General features: G+C 35.6%; 1 protein-coding gene across 3 annotated transcripts in view; it reads right to left on the minus strand.

Moving 5' to 3' along the window:
* Window positions 1–785: 785 nt before the first annotated feature.
* Window positions 786–18814, minus strand: part of AKAP11 (A-kinase anchoring protein 11) — a 35600-nt gene continuing 17571 nt past the window's right edge. The window contains exons 7-11 of one of the 3 annotated variants that reach the window (XM_066313336.1): window positions 16933–17088; window positions 13032–13115; window positions 12272–12318; window positions 9673–9833; window positions 786–5121 (exon numbers count right to left, since the gene is read on the minus strand). In XM_066313336.1, coding sequence (XP_066169433.1) covers window positions 4975–5121; window positions 9673–9833; window positions 12272–12318; window positions 13032–13115; window positions 16933–17088 — 595 coding nt within the window. In that variant the 3' untranslated portion in view covers window positions 786–4974. Of the gene's footprint in view, window positions 5122–9672; window positions 9834–12271; window positions 12319–13031; window positions 13146–16932; window positions 17089–18814 lie in introns of all 3 variants that reach the window. The other 2 variants (XM_066313335.1, XM_066313337.1) reach the window with 2 other exon arrangements.

Here is an 18814-nt window from a genome sequence, read left to right on the forward strand (position 1 = left end):
TTTTGAAAGCAATCTCAAAATATTAAAGAAACCTCCTTTAAACAACCATTGCAAAAGAAATCAAGGAGAGTTACTCACACTTACTGATTTTAAAGTAACTTCAGGAAAAATTTCCTAATCGTTGAAATGAAACCCAGCTGAGAATAATAGATTCACAACTTATACATCAAAAAACATTAGGACAGCTATTTGCAACAGCAGTACTCCTAAATCTTAGAAATGGTACCTGTGCACATCACCTCTGCTCAGCATTATTATTCTAGGGTACTTGACAATGTGCAGTTTGGTGGATTTCACAAGATTCCAAAACACCTGAGGATTTTGAAGAAGCCTGCGCAATCTGCTGTTTCATACATTTTCATTAGCAGAGTATTCTTGGATTTGTCCAGAAAACTAAAGCCAAGCTGTAAGCTAATTTCCCAAACACTGGACAAAGTGCCAAAGTCCAACTTCAGTCCACACGGAAATATCAAGGCAACCTTACTAACTCAGCTTCCAGGCAAGATGAAGCTCACTGGTTCTTACATCCCCCCTTGTGCTGTGAGTATAGTCCACGTGACACTTTACTGCATGTTAGTGGAACTCTAAGTCAGTAAAGGAGCATCCTCGCCCTTTGCAGGACTCCAATTTAACTCTGTAAGAAGTATGCCATCTACTGATCTACTGTTCACTATACTCTACCTCAAGTGTCTTCACACAGCCGCCACCCAAGACTGGTCTTAGCTGTGTTGGCAGAAAAAAAAATAATATTCCATGAATTTAGAAGAAACAACAGCACTCCTGAAGCCAGTGAAATGTGTTTTATTTTAAGCCACTGCTAAAACAAGGACAAATTTAGTGCAACCTGGAGTTCATAATCTGAAAACTGAATATAGTTAAATTACTAAAATGGCAAAACTTGTCACCATTATACAGTACAAGACCTTCATATTCATTGAGTACAGTTACATAAACATTTAGTTATTCAAACTGCTTTTGGTATACAATTGCATCACTAACTGGGCTGTGAATTACTGTAACACTGCACAAATAAGCAGCAGTTCCAGCAAACTATAATAAATTTTATTATTAAATACTGTTCAGACATTAGAATAAAGGCCCTCTAAAACTACAACACCAGCTATACAACAGGAATGTACAAAGATGGTACAAAATAAAGTGACTAAAGTGGCTGGGCTCTGTACCTGACTCTTCAGAGCTAAAGTACAGTAAATGCTTGACAGCAGTGGCTCTTGCTGAAAAGCCAAACTTCTTACAATAAAAATCATTCCCGAATCTTGTATTTTTCTTCACAAATTGACTGTCTAGAACTACAGGGGTTTGCGCTGGTGTTTACTACTCACTGTGTTCCCATTGTCTCCAACAATTTGTCTCTCTTCATAGAAAAGGTCCCAGACGAAGTTACATTAGAAAATGTAACATTTAAAATCTGATATCATTTTTCAGAGACCTAATTGGTCTCGGAATGTGGGTTTCTGGCTTTTGGGGTTTTGGTTGGCTTGTTTCTAAAAAGTGTACACAATCTTCTAAAACTCAAGAACAAAGAAACTAAAGAAATTGCATTCATGTACATCGTCTGAGCTGCCTTTTCACATCCTTGTTTTGAGACAGCAAATCCTCTTTAAATTTAGAATATGGGTTTGAGTTTTGTTTTTATTTTAAGGCTTGATGCATACTTTGCATTATTTATGCACCTCATTCTGAATGCTTAAACTAGTTTTAAATATGGCCACTTCTAACTTGCTTTATGAACGGACTATTTTTCAAAGTGCTTTTGCTACAGAATCTTACAAAATATCCCAACACTTCCATTTTTAGAACATCAAATGTATTTATGAAGTGCTTGGGTGATTTGTGAAACAATAACATCCTAGGATATATTCTCTTCAACATAAAAATTAAATTACCAGAGTTTCCCATACAGAAAAAATGCAAGATGAAACAAACTCTACCTTATTATGTTTGTTTATAAAGCAGAATTGTCTGCTTTAAATGGACCAGAATATGCCCCTTCATGTTTTTACAGTTTTCACTTACATTTCTGTATTTGTGGCCAGGAGTTTTAAACAAACTCAGTAAAAGTGTAATTTAAGACTTGCATGAGGAAGGAACAGCTCTCTCATTAATATGGCAGGCAGCACCGGTTAGATATAGTCAGAGTAAGGTTTTCAAAGATTATTAAAATTATTGAATTGTACTAATTTTGCCAGGCTAGTTTTAATGCTTTTTAACTTCATACAGGAGGAGAAAAGCCAAGTTATTCAGCACAAATTTAAAACTATTTGTGTAGAAAACTGGTTTGGTTTTTTTACTTGTTTTCAGTAAAAATGAATTAGTTTATAAGACTTTTCTCATTAAAATTTGGAAACTATGCTACTTCCCTCAGAGGCTAATAAAACAATTTTTTCCTTAATGTAACACCAATCAATAGTTACACAATGCATTTGATCCAGTCTGAAAACAGTATTCTGTTTATAAAAATAATTTTTAGTGCAACTGTTGTCCACTTAACTTGCTGAATAGTTGTAAGCTTTGTGAATGGCACAATCTTCTGCCTTTCTCCAAAATAGTAAATAAAAGAAAAAGCACTTGGCCAACTTTATAAAATCCATAAGTCTGAATAAATGAGTTTAAAAATGGCTGTCCTTGCAAGTGTTTTTTGTTGGTTGTGTTGTAGGGGTTTTTTAATGTACAGTTTTGTACATTTGCAATACCTTCAATATCTTTCTCACTGTACAGAAACACTTTACTGTACTGTATCCTCATGCCCTGAAATTCCACTTGGTGAGCAATATCCAGTTGTGAGGCACTGCTTTTAGCATTTTATTTCCTTGACGTTTCAATTTTATAGGTAGACTTGTACTAGTATATTATTTCTGTGTTAAGGAGAAGGTATTATAGCCAGGGAATTATTTCAATTTTTTGTCCAATGAAATGTTGAAAATCAACGTTAAAAAAAAAAAGGAGGGGGTGGTGGTTTGGGAGAGGGAGAAAACATCCAGACCTTTGTACAATTATTAAAAATTCAGAACTATTTTCCAAATATAGGAATTAAATAACTTCCCCTAACATACTTCAGGCTTTGGAGAAAAATTATTCCTGATGCCTGGATTATATAACCTATAACAATACAAAAGACCTTAAAGTGGCTTTTGGTCTTTTTGTCACATACATCCATTTTTCAATCAGTGAAATGATATATGAAGCAAGGAAATAAACTGAGCATATCAGAATTTTAATTTAATGGTAGAAGCTTGCACCAGGAGTTCACAGCGGTGAGATCTCATACACATATAGATAAACATATCTGTGTGTATTCACATGTGTGAACACACGTATGTGCATATACAAAAACATAAAAAATCTTTGGCTCTGTGAGAAAGGTGAATTTTGTGAGATCCAAGGCAAAAATCCAGATGACAAAAGAGGACTAAAACCAACCATGTCTCTGCAAAAAGGCCAGTGGAATGCTTTCCTGAAATACAAAGACACTGCAAGAACAGTGCTCTTGAGTTTACCAGAGTGACACTTCACAGCAATTTGTGGGGTAGGGGAAATCAGAATAGTACATATGCCATTAAAACTCAGGAATAGATTTGGAGACCGTATCTCTCCTTTTTTGGGATCACAAAACTGTGCACCATTATCATCAGTTATTCTTCTGTGAAAAAGCTATTAAGATCTTTCTGCTCATCCAAAATCAGTAATGCTCTACAATTACTTGGCAAGTTTTAGGTGGCAACCTGGTAATCACCCGCACGTGCCTTTTTCTCTCAAAGGATATACAAAAAACAAATCCCAAAAAACATTTTCAAACCACAGGATAAGTGAAGGTCCAGATTTCCCTTCAGACAGAAAGGCAAATCAGCAGCATTGGTCAGAAACCTGACAAGACTGCTAAAAATGTTCAATTAAAAGTGCCTTTAAAAAAATTCAGTGAAAGTAGTTAACAAAAGTGAAAAATCAATTTGCAAGAAATTTCCCCTTTACATTTTTATTAGCTATCTTTGCTAAACACTTCCGTGCTCACTGAGCAACAAAACTGTCTTTATTCTTGAAAAGAAAATTCATATGTGGCTGCTTTGAAATAAAGAATTAAAACTATTCAAAAAGATGGCCAAAATCCTCAGAAATTTCTCTTTTCTACTTTTAACACATCTGCATGAGAGACTAATGTACAAATTCCTTGACACGGAACTAGTGTCATAGAAGTATCTGCATACAAAAAGCCTCAGTAAAAAAATTAGCAATTTAAATCTGATTGGCAAGCTTCAGGAAACCTTGCTTAAGAATTACATACGAAATTATGCCCAACTTCTCCCTCTGCCCTTCTACTAGAAGTTACTAGCTCTACTGAAGTCAACAAATTCAGGCCTTTGCACCTCAGCAGTTTCAGAGCAGGCTCTCCCATCTTCACATCAAGTTTAAACTGACAAAGGTGGCTATAAAGCCAGACTGTATTTAGGGGCTGCTTGGGAAGGTCTCAATTTTCTTCCTGGCAATGCTGCTCTTGGGCACGTAACACCTGGCCATGAATAATTTTTCCACTGTCTGCAGCAAGGTATTCCAGAGCAGATTCCTGCTAAAATCGGTGCTCTTAGTCCTGCTGTGAATACAGCACACATAGAAGTGGGAAAAAGAGCTATCCTGGCTGAAGGAGAATTCTGTATATCATGTCTGAGACTGTGGACTGTGATCATAGACAAGGGTTGTTCATAAATATCTCAGTGGTATGAACACAGCAGTAAATACAAGTTATGAGTGGGTGGACAACACCAATTATGAACTGAATAAACATACCATGTGCACAGTATCACAAAGCACAGCACAGCTATTTTGACTTTCACCTCAAAGTCTTTTAATGCTGACTATTACTTAAACATTCACTAGTTGAATTTTACTTTACACATCTGTGTTCCTTCTATCTCCTTTCAGAAGAGGAATGAAGCGAAGAGTGTTGAATCTTTGGATTTTTCAGACATTTTCCAGAAGCCAATCGACCAAAGATTTACTTAGAGCTTGCTCTCCATCAGATGCCGTCTCTAACATTTCACAATATTTCAGCACTGCTTGCAAGAGATCTCCAACCTTCCAATCTCTTTCTCTCAGTCTTCTGGAAAGCTAAAGGGGAGACAGGGGAACACAAAACAAAATATTTTGACTGGGACATCCTGATTAAGTTACAGAAGTTATTCTTGAAACTTAGGTCATAAGAGATCAGTTGTAATGAGTTAATCATTATTTCCACATCTATAAAAACAAAAACTTCCACAAGATTCAAGCACTTTTCTTTAGGGCAGTCTTCACAAAATTTTCTCCTGGAGGGAGGGCGCACCATTTTCAAATTATGTGGTGCCACAGGTATGAGGGCTGTGGTTCATCAAGACTGCAGAAAACAGGAAATTCTGAACACAAGATTAAGACATTTGCCACCCCTCCCATGCCAATAATGCGTGTATAAAAAGACAAAACTCTGTCTTAATAAAAGGATGTGGATTTTCCTTTCACAACATATAGTGTGGTCGGGGTGGCACAGACACTACCCTCAATGAAAACAGTGTCTTCAGAGCTGGGAAATTATAACATCTTGGGGAAGAGGAAAAGGTGATGATTAAGTTAAACTACCACTCAGGAGCAGAGATTGGTGTAGCTGAAAACATTTCTTTTCCCCCAGGATCCAAAGAAAAAAATCTTCCATTGCTGATGTGTCAAGCTCAGCTATATGTGTAAGAAAGCCTACACCAAGGAAAGAATGAATTTGACAGCTTACCCAGGAGTAAAAAGCCTAACTTTTAGTTTAAATTAAAAAATAAATAAACAAACAAATACCCACTCAAACTATTCTCTGTAGCTTTCTAGACACCTGTCAATGCTGTATTTTGTAAACACAGTTTACACACCCTACTTGTTCTTTGGAGTTGTAAATTTTTACCCCTTTTTATAGTCCCTACCAAGACATTCCATATATTAAGTTTTAAAAAAGTCACACACAGTGTTCAGGGAAATATTTTTCACAGCTACAAAATTAAAAATTTATATAGCTTCTACTATGAGATCGGTCAGATTGCAATATAAAGTTATATAAAAAATATAAAGGAAGACAATCTTTCCCTGCTTCTTTACCTAGCTGATGTTCCAGCTGCAATAAGGCAGGTGGTAGGACTGCCAGAAAGAACGTAGGCATAAAAACATGTATCAAACAATTAACTTCTTGAGAAAACCATTAACTTGAACAAGCAAAAAGAATCCTCCCTAATCCTAAGCATAATTTATTCTGAACACTGGAAACTTCTCAGTGGAAAAAAAAAAAAGACATCTTTTCTGTATAAGAAGAGACTGAAATCTGTAGCTATTTCTGTGAATTTTAAAGCAGAGCACAGGAAGCAGGAGTTTTATAGTCTACAACATGCAATTTTGTAAATGATGCTTGTTGGCTTATAAAAGAATGGTCATTTTTCTTTCTTCTGCCAGAGGAAAGTGTGGCTAATGTCCAAATACTTCAGCAAATACAATATAAAACTTCTGTCCAAATAAGTTTTCCACCATGGTAAAACTACAGAGCTGGCATCTAAATTTTAATTTTAGGTTTAATCTCACTATTTCTTTAGATGACCGATTTGTTTCTCACTGCCAGATAAGTGAAATATTAAAGTTTATTCAAAATAAAAATCTTAGAACAGCTAGGTAAGCTCTGATTAAAAATTGAATACATATGATTTTTTAATCCAGTCACTTGCATATCCACCCTGTCAGACAACTCACAGAAGAACTATCTATTCTAATTTGCTGGTTTCTTGTTATCCTCCTAACAAATGTATTTTGCTCTATACACAGGTATTTAGCTTCTTTCTCCCTCAAGTCCCCTTAAGTAAGAGTTCACACCCAGCCTGCAGCACGTAATACCCTGCCTGATGCATGCTAGGAACACTTGTGCCTTCTATGCAGCCACATCACTTCGGTGGCTCTTACCCTGCCGTGACCAGCTAACACAAGCCTTTGCTCCCTTCCAGAACTCCCTCGCTGCTTACACAGGCAATAGCTGTCTCCGACGTGCTGTAAGCCCGGGCCGGCTCCCCAGGAAGCCGCGGTAACTCCCGAGGGTTCCCAAGCGATGCCCCAAGGCACGGCTGAAGAGAGCGGGACGCCGGCCACGGATCCTGCTGGGCTGCGGCGCCCTCTGGAGGGGCTCGCTGCGCTTTACAGCACCCGGGAACGACCATTCCCAATTCAAGGTGGGATGGCTCAGAGATAATTCCCATTGGGGAGCAGGATGGAATAAAATACAGGTAATCATTCTCTGCCGCGGGGGAGGGAAGCAAAATTTCAATTTATTTTAACATAACTACATCTGGAGAACCAAAAATAATCTATAAAACTAACTGAAAAAATTAACTACTGCAGCATTTTCAGGACTGCATGACTACTACTGCCAGAAGGTCTTACCTTCAGGTGTCAACTCAGTATCAATTTGTGACTGAAGTGTCAAGTGGAAAAATATTATAATTTTTTAGGAAGGCACACATAACAGACACTGCTATTTTCCAGAGTGCTCTTCTCGGTATGTCCTCTCATTAAGGTAGCTGGAGTCATGCTCATATACAGAGCCAGCTGTAATAATATCTTTCCTGGGTGTCCTGGAGCATTGGCTCAAATCTCAGCAGCACAACTTTGTAGTCTCTTAACTCAGAGTGGTCCAAACGATGAGAAACTCAGGGAAAAATTAAAAAAAGAGGCACCTGCCATCTCTTTTCTGTCTTTCATATTGTATTGTTAGATACATGTGTCTTACATACACAGAAAATAAATTATTATTGACACTTGTGGGTCCTACCACCACTATTCTACCCAAATATTTGCAACAAGCATGAAACAGATGAACGGTTCTTTAAAAGAAGGCAGAAAACTTCATAAGGTCAGAATGACAGTTACCCCTAACCCCAACTTGTTCACGTCCAAAAACCTTCAGAGAATGCTTAGCCAAGCATGTGAGGACAGAAAAAGTGATGTATTTTCTTCTTTGTGTTAAGGCACTTATAAACTGTAACAAAGAAGAAACATATGAATATAAGGAGTAAAACCAACAATTTCAAACAGCACAGAAATGGAGAAAAGTATTCCCAAACTGCCTTCCAGTTTATGGAAGCACAAAGTCCACTCTGTCATAACTAATGTACAACAAAACATATTCTTGAAATAATTCTAAATCAAACATACCAAGCTCCAGAAAAGAAGCATAGGGCATATATTTCTATATGCCCCCCCCAAAAAAAACATTTCCAAACTTTCTGGGTTATTTCAAATAAGAATGTAAAACTTCCTAACCTCAAAATCAAATACACATTCCATACAGTTACATAGGCAGAAAAATACCCCAAAATTACCATTCTCTTTGTGTGCTAGGAAGGGAGAAGCCTCTCTTAGGAAAAAGCAGGCCAGATATGATCTGGACTGGCTATTAGGCACCTTTCACATTCTTACCACAGGTCTCCAGTAACTAAGCACCATCAGTGCACACATCCATCCAACTCTGGGAGTCTCTTTTGTCACACTGACCTTTACCTCCCAGTAACTCTCCTTTTCTCCTGAAATGATGACGTAAGCTTAGGAAAGCCCCAGGCTGAAGAGTCAATATTGAATTTCAGAACTGAGAGCAAGCTTTTTCTTTAATATACTGGTAAGTACATCAAGGTTTTTTTTGCCAAGATTTTAATTATTAAAATCCTATTAATGGCATCATGTTAACACTTTTTCACATTATCAGGTCAGAAAATATAAATATTTTATAATTATCATTCCTATGAACCTAATCACTAGAGACAATGCCTATATATCTATTAAGTTAGCCTTTCAACAATGAAGTAATGTTAAAGTAATTTCTTGGTTGATTAAAAAAATAAAGGTTTAATGTAAGAAGTTATAGATTATTGTATGTAGTTTGGTGTGCAGCCATGAGAAAATAGGTTTTATGGTTTTATTGGAATAACAAGTTTCTCTTACGTGTTTCTGTTGGAAATATTCAAGACAGTATGCATACCAAAATACTGAGCCTTTCCAAAGAGACACAAATTGCTAAAGGTCAGTTCTTTGAAAGATTAATCAATAAAATGAAAATAAAGGCACCTAAGAATAAAACAATCTTATTGAGAGTTCTTTTTAATAGCTACGGTTTTAGTTGCTTACAGAATAAAGACATAATAATTACTTTGAAACTAAACTTCTTTTTAACAAGACAATGTATCTTTGCAATCAAAAAATAAAAAAACTACAACAACAACAACAAAAAAATACCCCTCTAAACAGAACATGTTAATTTAGGAAAAAAATTGCATTACCAAGTTCTGGGAAAGACTCAATTTATAAACAATTAAATAATAAGTTAAAATGCTTGAAAAAATACAATTTTCACCAAACAGAAATGATGTAATTGCATCCTTTTTTGAGTAAAACACTTGTAAGTGAAGAAGTAAAACAATCAGCTTTGATGAATACTGGTTTATGTACAGTATATACACAGGCTAAACGTGCTGTTCCACTTTGACCTCTCAGGATTTAAATAATGATTTTCGTCAGCGGTGTACAGCAAATGAAGTAACAGCAGCTGGTATATCACAGCAGATGGAAGTCACTGAAATCCCACCCTTTTCCCACCACCCATCAAACCCAAGTACTCACAGAGACGAACTCCCTTGCAGCGGCGTCGCGGAAGTGAAGATCAGACACCTCTGTTTCAGAAGCCACCAGCCACTGGAGGGCTGCTCTGAGCTGCGGGTCCACTAGATTTGGTTCCAGGTCAATATTCATTATTGACAAAGTCTTTCGCATTTGCTCCAAACCTAACATTAAACATAAAAAAATCAAATCTATAGCTTCAAATTGTTTCAAAACAAATCTCCGCAGTTCACTTGTTTATTGACTGTATTATCTTAAAAAACCTCAGTTTAGTATTCACAGATAATACGAAAGGAAAAAATAAATTGGCCTCAACTGTTTCAGCATCTTCCTATTAGGAAGTACTGTTTATCCCATTTACAACTTTGTGCAAACATAGCTAAGTATTAAGAGATACCTAAACTATAATGTATATTCCAAATGACAAGAAATATAGCAGACTTTCATAAAGTGAATAGCAATGGCTCTCACATGGTCCATCAGTTCCTCACATTTCCAGCTGCTATTTTTTGCTATGTCTTCATCAAACTGATTTTTAAAAGTGTGTTCTTTTAAAGTTCTGAGTTCTTTCCTGCAGTGATCAGACTGCCTCTTGAACATTTCCAAAATACCCTGCTGGTTTTACTGAGGAAAATCCAGTTTTTCAACATTTCTTTTACAGCATAAGTTACAAAAATTTGTACAGCATTGGAAGAGTAGTTGTGTTAATAACATTTAGGAACTTCAGTATTGTCAACTTCTCTTCCCAAGCTGAATTTCTGCAGCCACCTACCACAGAGACCCTTTGTCACACTCCCAGAAACAACTATGCATGTATGCAGAGCTCTCCAAGTTGGAGTTACTACTTCCAGACTACTGAACTTGACTCTAGAAACATGGAATATATTTGCAACAAAAACATATATTCGTGTTGAGTTTACCTCAATCTCACTACTCTTCTAACTAAGCTTATGAAAATTGAGGTATGTAAGGTATTCATTCCTAACTGGCAAAGTCAAGCAAGTTGAAACAGATTCCCCCAGAAGTAAGAGCAAGAGAAAATTAACTAGCAAACAAAACTGTACTTTTAGTGGATAACAGATTATTTGTCTAGAAGCCTAAAAATTTAACTTCTTTATAGGAGAAAGAACAATGAAAAAAATTATGACAATGGGTAGAAAGCATTGTGTGGTAACATTGCTGGGAAATTCTGGTACATTTTTTAGTCTTATAAAATAGATGTGCATTCGATAATAAGGCTTTATTTCAAATTCTTTGGTGAACAAGACACAGTCAGCTTAGAAAAGTCAGACATTTGCAGGTATGACATGAACAGGTATGACTTGAACCAAATGCACGAGACCAGGTACAAACGTTTTCTACCTAGCCCACTATTTAAACAGTCCTACAATTACACAACATGAAGAGCCTGTTCAAAACAATAGTGAGAAGGTGAGGAACTTACACTGGAAAAATTTCACTAGAAAATCCTTAATACAGTATAAAGTAGTCTGTTGCACTACAGAGAGTAGGTGACACCTAAACCATGTAAAGAAAAAATCCAATCACTATCCTAATTGAGCAACTTGAGTATTTGAGATGCCAGAACCTTTTAAAGTTGAGACCAAAAGAAAGCAAAGATATATTGATAAAGTAGATGAAACCTAGAGAGCAGAAAATATTTTAATTACAATTATTCTGAGGAAAGAATACTCAATAATTTAGCTTTATTTCCTTATATCTTTACAGTCACATCTGATTTAATAAAATTAAGAGATGTTGGTCAGTTATATACATTTTCCAAATGCTTAAAAAGATAGAAAAAAAACCCAAACCAACCAAAAAAACCCTAAACCCACACATCTTTCTGCTTACTTGAAGATGTGCAACAAGGTTGAATATCCTCTGTAAGGAAGTAGCAGAAGTTTCTGGAAACACTTTATCTTCAAAATATACTCAACACAAAGAAGAGCTCTGTTACAACTTGTTCTAACATCAGCTCATCTTAAAACCATCTTCACACACTATGTATTCAGGCTGTTTTCATTTCAGCTAACCTTTTGCACATCAATCAGACAGGAACCAGAGCACAGATATCTTCTACAACCCACAAAGTTGTAACAAGATTCTGGATAGATCCTATGTTATACTTCTCTAAGAAGAAAGACAGAATAGCAAATGCATCAAATCCAAGATTTTCAGTGTTTTTCATGACTCTCTCCCAAGATTACTGTGTCCAGTTTGAGTATCTTCTTCAGTATGTTGAATACAGCCATGTGGATGCATTGCCATGGCTCCTTAACAAATATTTTTTTTAAAAGTTAAGCTCTGCATATAAATTCACACCTTCAACAAGCTGATCAAAGTTCCCCACCTTATGTTATTAAATTCATGCAAGCATCAGTAGCTAGCACTTAAGGCTGCAAATTTTAGTGCCTTAAGAGGATTATGTAGGGCATTAATCTAAGAATATATTCTGACACTTGACTGACATTCATTATGATGAATAGGGATAGTAGAGTTGTCACCTTGTTTTGCAGACTACAAAGGCAAAGAATTAAGAAAAAAATTAATGTACAGTTCACACAACAAGAACAGTAATATATTCAGGAACTGACATTACCTTCTACAGCATCCTTAGAATCTTCATCTTTATCTTCTGTTCCATCACTGTATTTTGATTAACAAAACAAAAATATGAATACAATCCAATATGTGCACGAAACATAGTAAATTCTAAGACTGCAATGAAGGGTTAAACAACAGGAAGTTCATAAAAGAATTAAGGAGTGATCATGAAAAGCAGCTTTGCTTCTCACACCATTTCATGTTGTAAACAGACTTATCATCAACTTCTCAAGATTTGCTCTTAGGAAAAGAAGGGGGAAGAGATAAACAACAGAAAGGTGTTAAAGGCACTACTTATTGATTTTAATAGTTTTGCTTCATATGTGGAAAGGTTGAGCCATGTTATGTCACAGATCTGAATAGCTATAGGTAAGCCATAAGCGGCCTATAAAAACCAATTACTAAGCCATTCTGAAAGTTTACACAAGCTAAAGGGGAAAAAGCCCCAGAAATCCTGTAGGAAGCAAGCTCTAATCTGCATGAAAAAAAGTAAATATACAGACTTGTAAAACTGCAGGCAAGAACATGCAAAAAAGGCACCTTTTTGCAAGCAAAACACATTAATCAGTTTTAGCACAGAAAAATTTAATCATTCAGGGTGGATTAATTAATTAAAAATCATATTGTGATTAAGTGAGAAGAATGTGAATAATGTATCAGCATAAAAAAATACTGCATTTTTATTTTCAAAAATGATGATTTCATGCATTAATTATGAGGAACCCATCTGGTTTATATTTCTCAACTCAACCAACCTGTCTGATGTTGGAAAGGATAAATTCTCCTCATACATATCCCCTTCTAAACCAAGACTGCTCCAGCTACTGCTGTTACCATTACTGCCAGGAGAAGAAGAGAAGACAGCTGAACTAGAAAAGAACAATAGCTCAAACTAGAACCTTAATTTTCCTTACAACTCTTTTGTCAAGACATTTAATGCAAGAGCACCGAATCTAGACAGGTTTGCTGGATCAAACATGACTCTCAGTGCTATCCAGAGCAGCAACGTGCACAATAATGCAAAACTAGCAGGTTTCAGTACACTGGTGAAAATATTAATTTGTACTCATTAATTTTTCAGATCAGTGCTAGCAGGAATTCTGTCCTCAGGTCTAAGCACATCACTTGTTATTTATAAAAGCTCAACAATTTCAAAAGGATTACTCATAGGAAAATTGATTACATCTGTATTATTTGCTTAAGGAGCAGCTAACTGTGAATAAAATTATGTAGTGAAGACAACCTCACATAAAAAATCCTTCCATTTCACTCCAAAAATCCAGTAACGATCTTCAACAGCCTGATGAAAAGGAATTCCTGGAGTAAATATTTTTTAAATTTTTAATATTGTTCTGCAAGTTAATCTTTAAAAAAATAAGAGGTTTATAAATCTATGAAAAAAAACACTGAAAAGATTACTTCATTCACAGTTCACAAAAATACTGCATTTATTCTACAACTATATTCAACCCAATGGAAAGAACTGAAGAAACTGAGCATGTTCTTACACTCGTTAATTTCCATCATTATAAATAGCACAGTTTGTTAAGCCTGTCAATATGTACAAGATCGAGCAACTCGTATGATTAAATCTCCATTCTGCAACTTCATACCTCCCCCAGAGCATGTCTGGAAGTCTTCCAAAAACAGGACTTACAAATACCCAACATTCTTCAAGAAAGCAGACTGTCTGCTAGAGATGGGATGAGAAGGTGTGGAGTAAATGCTGAGAACAACAGCAGCAAGAAGATGCTCTCTCCACCTAGACCTTACACGTGACTGTTGAAGCTCATTTCCACTCATACCACTCAAGGCAAATAGCAAAATGGCGGAAGAAAACCTTTCAAGAGACAGACATTGATCTCTGTCAAGTGATCTTTGCCAGTAACATCATCATCTATCAGTATCCCTTGGTCTCCTGCATGCCTGCTTGGATCCCAATTTCAAAACAGTGAACAGCAGGTTAGCAAGTCTATAATATAAACACACCCAAACAACATGAAAAAAGTTTAAGAAGTTGCAAGTGCCTTTTTCAGTACATTGTTGCTTATTTCAACTACATGTCCAAAGAAAATTCAAAGAGTTTTCTTGTTAGGCAAACAAGAAAAAAAAAATTAAAGAACAGAAGCTTCTGAAGAAACCAAGTTGCAGAGAATGCAAACCTGGTCTAAAAAACATTCCCAAGCTACTCTGTGAGACTATCACACTGTATATGAAGTATTAAATTTGGCTTAAAATTGTCAAGTTACAGGCATAAAAAAATTGAATATAGCCTATTGGTATCAATACTTCGCACTCACAGCACCTCTTTCACTGAAGTTACAGATGCAGAACATAAATAGAGGTAAAAGCTGCCCTGGTTCTCAGACTAAAGGATAAAGAATTTGTAATCTAACAGAATAGCCTCTGCACACTACTATTCTGATTAGGTAAGAGACTTAACGCACTTAACAGAGGTCAGTCTTGGTCTGAAATAATCATATATATGTTGAATCATATGATTACAGTGAGGTATGAGAAAGGGATGAGACTTTTTTCTAATTAACAGCCAAATCAGTAGTCTTTAAAATAACCACATAACAAACCACAAAATAAACAATAAACAGACAAAGGCATCATAATGCCTCTGTAATGGTTCATGCAACTCTTCAACAAGAGCCAGCGGAAGAATAATAAGAAAAGCAAGAGGCTTCTGCTCTGAGTTACAATCCCACCCAGATGCTGAAAGAAAAGCCTATGTCTACGCCTACGCTTATACCTACACATCAACTAGAGAAAAGCTTAAGAACTTTTTATTTCTAAATTTAAGTGACTAAATTTAGGCATGAAAAGCAGAAGACACAAGCACTTCCCTGCATAACTAACTAGCAAGTTCTCTAAATAACTTTCCTCTTAATGGAGCAACCCACAGGAAGTAGTGAATCAATTTCTTGTTTTGCTCTGCTTGTGCATGGCTTTTGCTTTACCTGTTAAACTGTCTTTATCTCAACCCATGACTGTTCTCACTTACACTCTTCCAATCTCACCCCACCCCACCTTGGCAGGAGTGATGAACTGGCTGGGTGGGGCTTAGTTGTCAGCTGGGTTAAACCACAAGGTATTATTACTGAATCTGGGCTTGTTACAGATCTCCCCCAAGCTATCTTTTTTCACACAGGGCAACAACTCCAGCTCCTTCCTTCCAGTAACACAGATGAACACACATGCTGTTACCAAGCCAGAATTAGTTCTGTAAAACCAGCTGATTAATTTGCACATGCCTGTTTCCTCCATCAGCACCTTGCTATCCAAATTATGCCTCCCCTTCTATGAGTAACATGTTAATTCAGGTCATTCCTCCTCCAAGGAGTCATACATTTTCTTCCAAGTTATATAAAAATTACCTTCTTTTCATTTACATCTGTTTTGGGAATGATAAACAAATAACAAATACTGGTCCAGAAAATTTTTTATACTTTTTCTCATTATCAACTAATCTGTATTTTATTGTGTATTTTTAACTGCCAATACAGCAAATATTCTTCCTTATACTCAGATTTTCATCATCATTTTCACTTGTTCAAGAGATGATGTTTTATTAAAATAAGTCTGAGATAATGTATTCTTTTATAAAACTATTAAGGTGTATAAGTGATAAATTATAGTAGTGGTTTGATTAAATTATTTAGCTAAACAAAACATGAAAAATACTGCAGGCATTTGAATAGTTTCACACTGATACCAAATAACCTATCTGGATATTACTTAAGCAAGCATGTCACCCTTACCTTCTTTAATCTCAGGAATGATGGAAGTACTACCTAAAGAAAAAAAATATCTCTCCCATTTCTGCTATACTTCAACAGAAAAGCTGAACTTTTTTATATCAATCATAAAAAAAAACAAGTTTTTCGTTCCTCATACATTCCTTATACAGAAGCTTGGGACACAACTCTCAGTATAATTCTCCCTGGAAACAGGCAGAGACATTGCAAATTTTAGAACTGCCATTCTAATCTTTGTTAGTTATCAATCAGCCAGGGACAGTGCAGTGGGAAGCTCTGTAAAAAAAGTTACTATCCTGAACAAGCAAGTTCCAGTATTACACACCTTCAAGTCCATGGTTAGCAGTATATAAATACTCCACCAATGTCAGTTAGAGCAGCTTATTAATTCCAGTCCCAAAAAAGATAAAAATAGCTGTAAAAGCTCATCGTGTAAATCAAGCTATTACTTTTTTTCAAAAATAAATGAATTCATGTAAAACACTTTCTCAAGGATTAAGTTTTGATATTTTAGAGCACAACTTATAAACTGTATTCTCTAGCTGTATTTTACAGAGGGTGGTCATTTTTAAAATGCTTACATCTTTTGCTAAGCATCTTCCTGTAAGCATCTTTTACTTAATTTTTTTATGTACAGTTTTACTTGATGTGATTCCCTGGAATCAATGACAATGCACTCTCCATACATTTTACAGAGGATGAACATTCATGGCCAACAACAATTTGTAAGAAAACAAAATCATAATATTAGAGCCATTTTTAATAAAAAAGTTATTGTGTGTTGAAGACAAAAATAATCTCTTCTCCTCCAAACCCTAGGAGAAATATCACTTGATGACAAGTTATTTGATGTCAAGGTAACTGTTTAACTATACTAAATCTTTATAGTTACCTGTCACTTAGGTGAAGAAAACTGCTGCTCTCATCAGGATGTTCATCTTCAAAACTTAGATTGGACCAACTCCCAGTGCTATCATCACCAATACTAAGACTCATCTGCTGGCTAACAACAGATTCAACAGAGTGAAATCCTTCTCTTCCAACAGAGCTAAACAAAAATTTAAGACAAAAACATCACTGCATTTCATGCTGATCTGTGTTTAGTTCATTCAAAGCAATTTAACACCATTCCAAAGACATTAAATTCCACTGGAAAAGGCAGAGAATCCCTTAATTTGTGTCCTATTCTTAACACAAGAAATAGTGCAACCAAATTAAACTGAAACAGCAACAGGCTTAGGTCAGGGATTGCTATTTGGAATTCTTTCATTAGAAATCGAAGAGAGTGGTACAAAGAATTATCTCATTTGGAGTATTATTTGCTATGAAGCAGAGAAGGCACTGTAGCTCTGCAGACAGTGTATCAAGGTACACTTTTCAAGCAGAAGACTTACCATTTCTGAACTTGTTCGCTCTAGGACTGTTTGGCTGGCCAAACATTTTCCCTGGCCTGCCTTAAGTACAAGCAGCTAAGTGGTCTGCTACTTAGGGCAGAGTGTTTATGCATAAATTGGTGTCTAAAATACTAGGATTCCTTTTTTAAAGAAGTTTTCTGCAGAAAAAGATTTGTTTTCCTCCTTCAAGAAAGTGTAGCAATGCATGACTTGTTGAGAATTTTTCCCCCTCAGAAAGGTTTAATTTTTTTATCCAAAAACCAATCAAGCAACCTACCCCATAGAAGTTAATATTTAGAAGACACTTTAAAATTAATTTAAAGAAGTTTGAACTCCTTATTAAAAAAAAAAAACCAAAACAACAACAACAACAACAAACCTTACAAAATGGAACATGCAGTTATGAACTAACTTCCATGTGCACATTGGGATTATCTATCTATACATATACAGTAGTAAGAAGTTCAAGAAGAAAGATCAGCCTACTCCTACATAGCAAGCAGTCACAGTAACATTCACTATTTAAAAATCCAGCCTTAACCACATAATTCCTAACACTTTGCTCCAGTAAGCACAAGTTTGTACAAACAAGTAGCTGAACTGGAACCCATTAGGGTAACAAAAGAGGTAATTTTTCCCATTTTCATTTATAATTATATCAGCACCAGTTCTGTCCATCACACAAGGCAGTTTGTCAAGGAACATATGCATTACATACTACACACTAGATGACAACAGAAGAAACATTCATACGTTCTGTCACAGCAAAATTCTAAAATCTAATTTATGATAAATAGTATCTCTTTGAACCCTGCTTTTTGTTGTTGGCATATTCTAAGTAGAATTTTTAAATAAAGTGTTATCTTTGATACCATAGATACAGAAAAACATCACCTTATGACATTCTTTTTTTTAAATACATTGAGTAAGAACTCAATCCTGTTGTGCAAAGACCAACAATATACTACTCAGGAGCACTTTAATGCTTGTTTCATATTAAACCTTGAAAAATTTAGTTTAGTCCCACTGTGGCCTTTAGCCACAATTTATTCTTTATCACGATGCCCCTCTAAACACTAGAGAAAAAAAATCAAAAAAAGTAGGAATATAATTATTACTTCAAAACTTTAAAAAAGGCACAAATTGCTGTTAGACCTGAAAAGATTTAACTCTGATCAGAGCAGAATCTGTTTTAGGTAACAGTTGTTTGCCACAAATTTACCGTGACAAGTATTTCCTATTTATAGACCTATTAAAGGAAAGAGTATGTTACTCTTTGAAAAATGCACAAGAATTTGAAAGTCAGTTTCTTCGTTATTGTTTTATAAGCTAAAGTGCAGTTTAGTAAGTTGTTGCTTTTTTTAAAGTAACAGGTTATTT

Source organism: Sylvia atricapilla, chromosome 2 (assembly GCF_009819655.1).
Source record: "Sylvia atricapilla isolate bSylAtr1 chromosome 2, bSylAtr1.pri, whole genome shotgun sequence".
NCBI lineage: Eukaryota > Metazoa > Chordata > Aves > Passeriformes > Sylviidae > Sylvia > Sylvia atricapilla.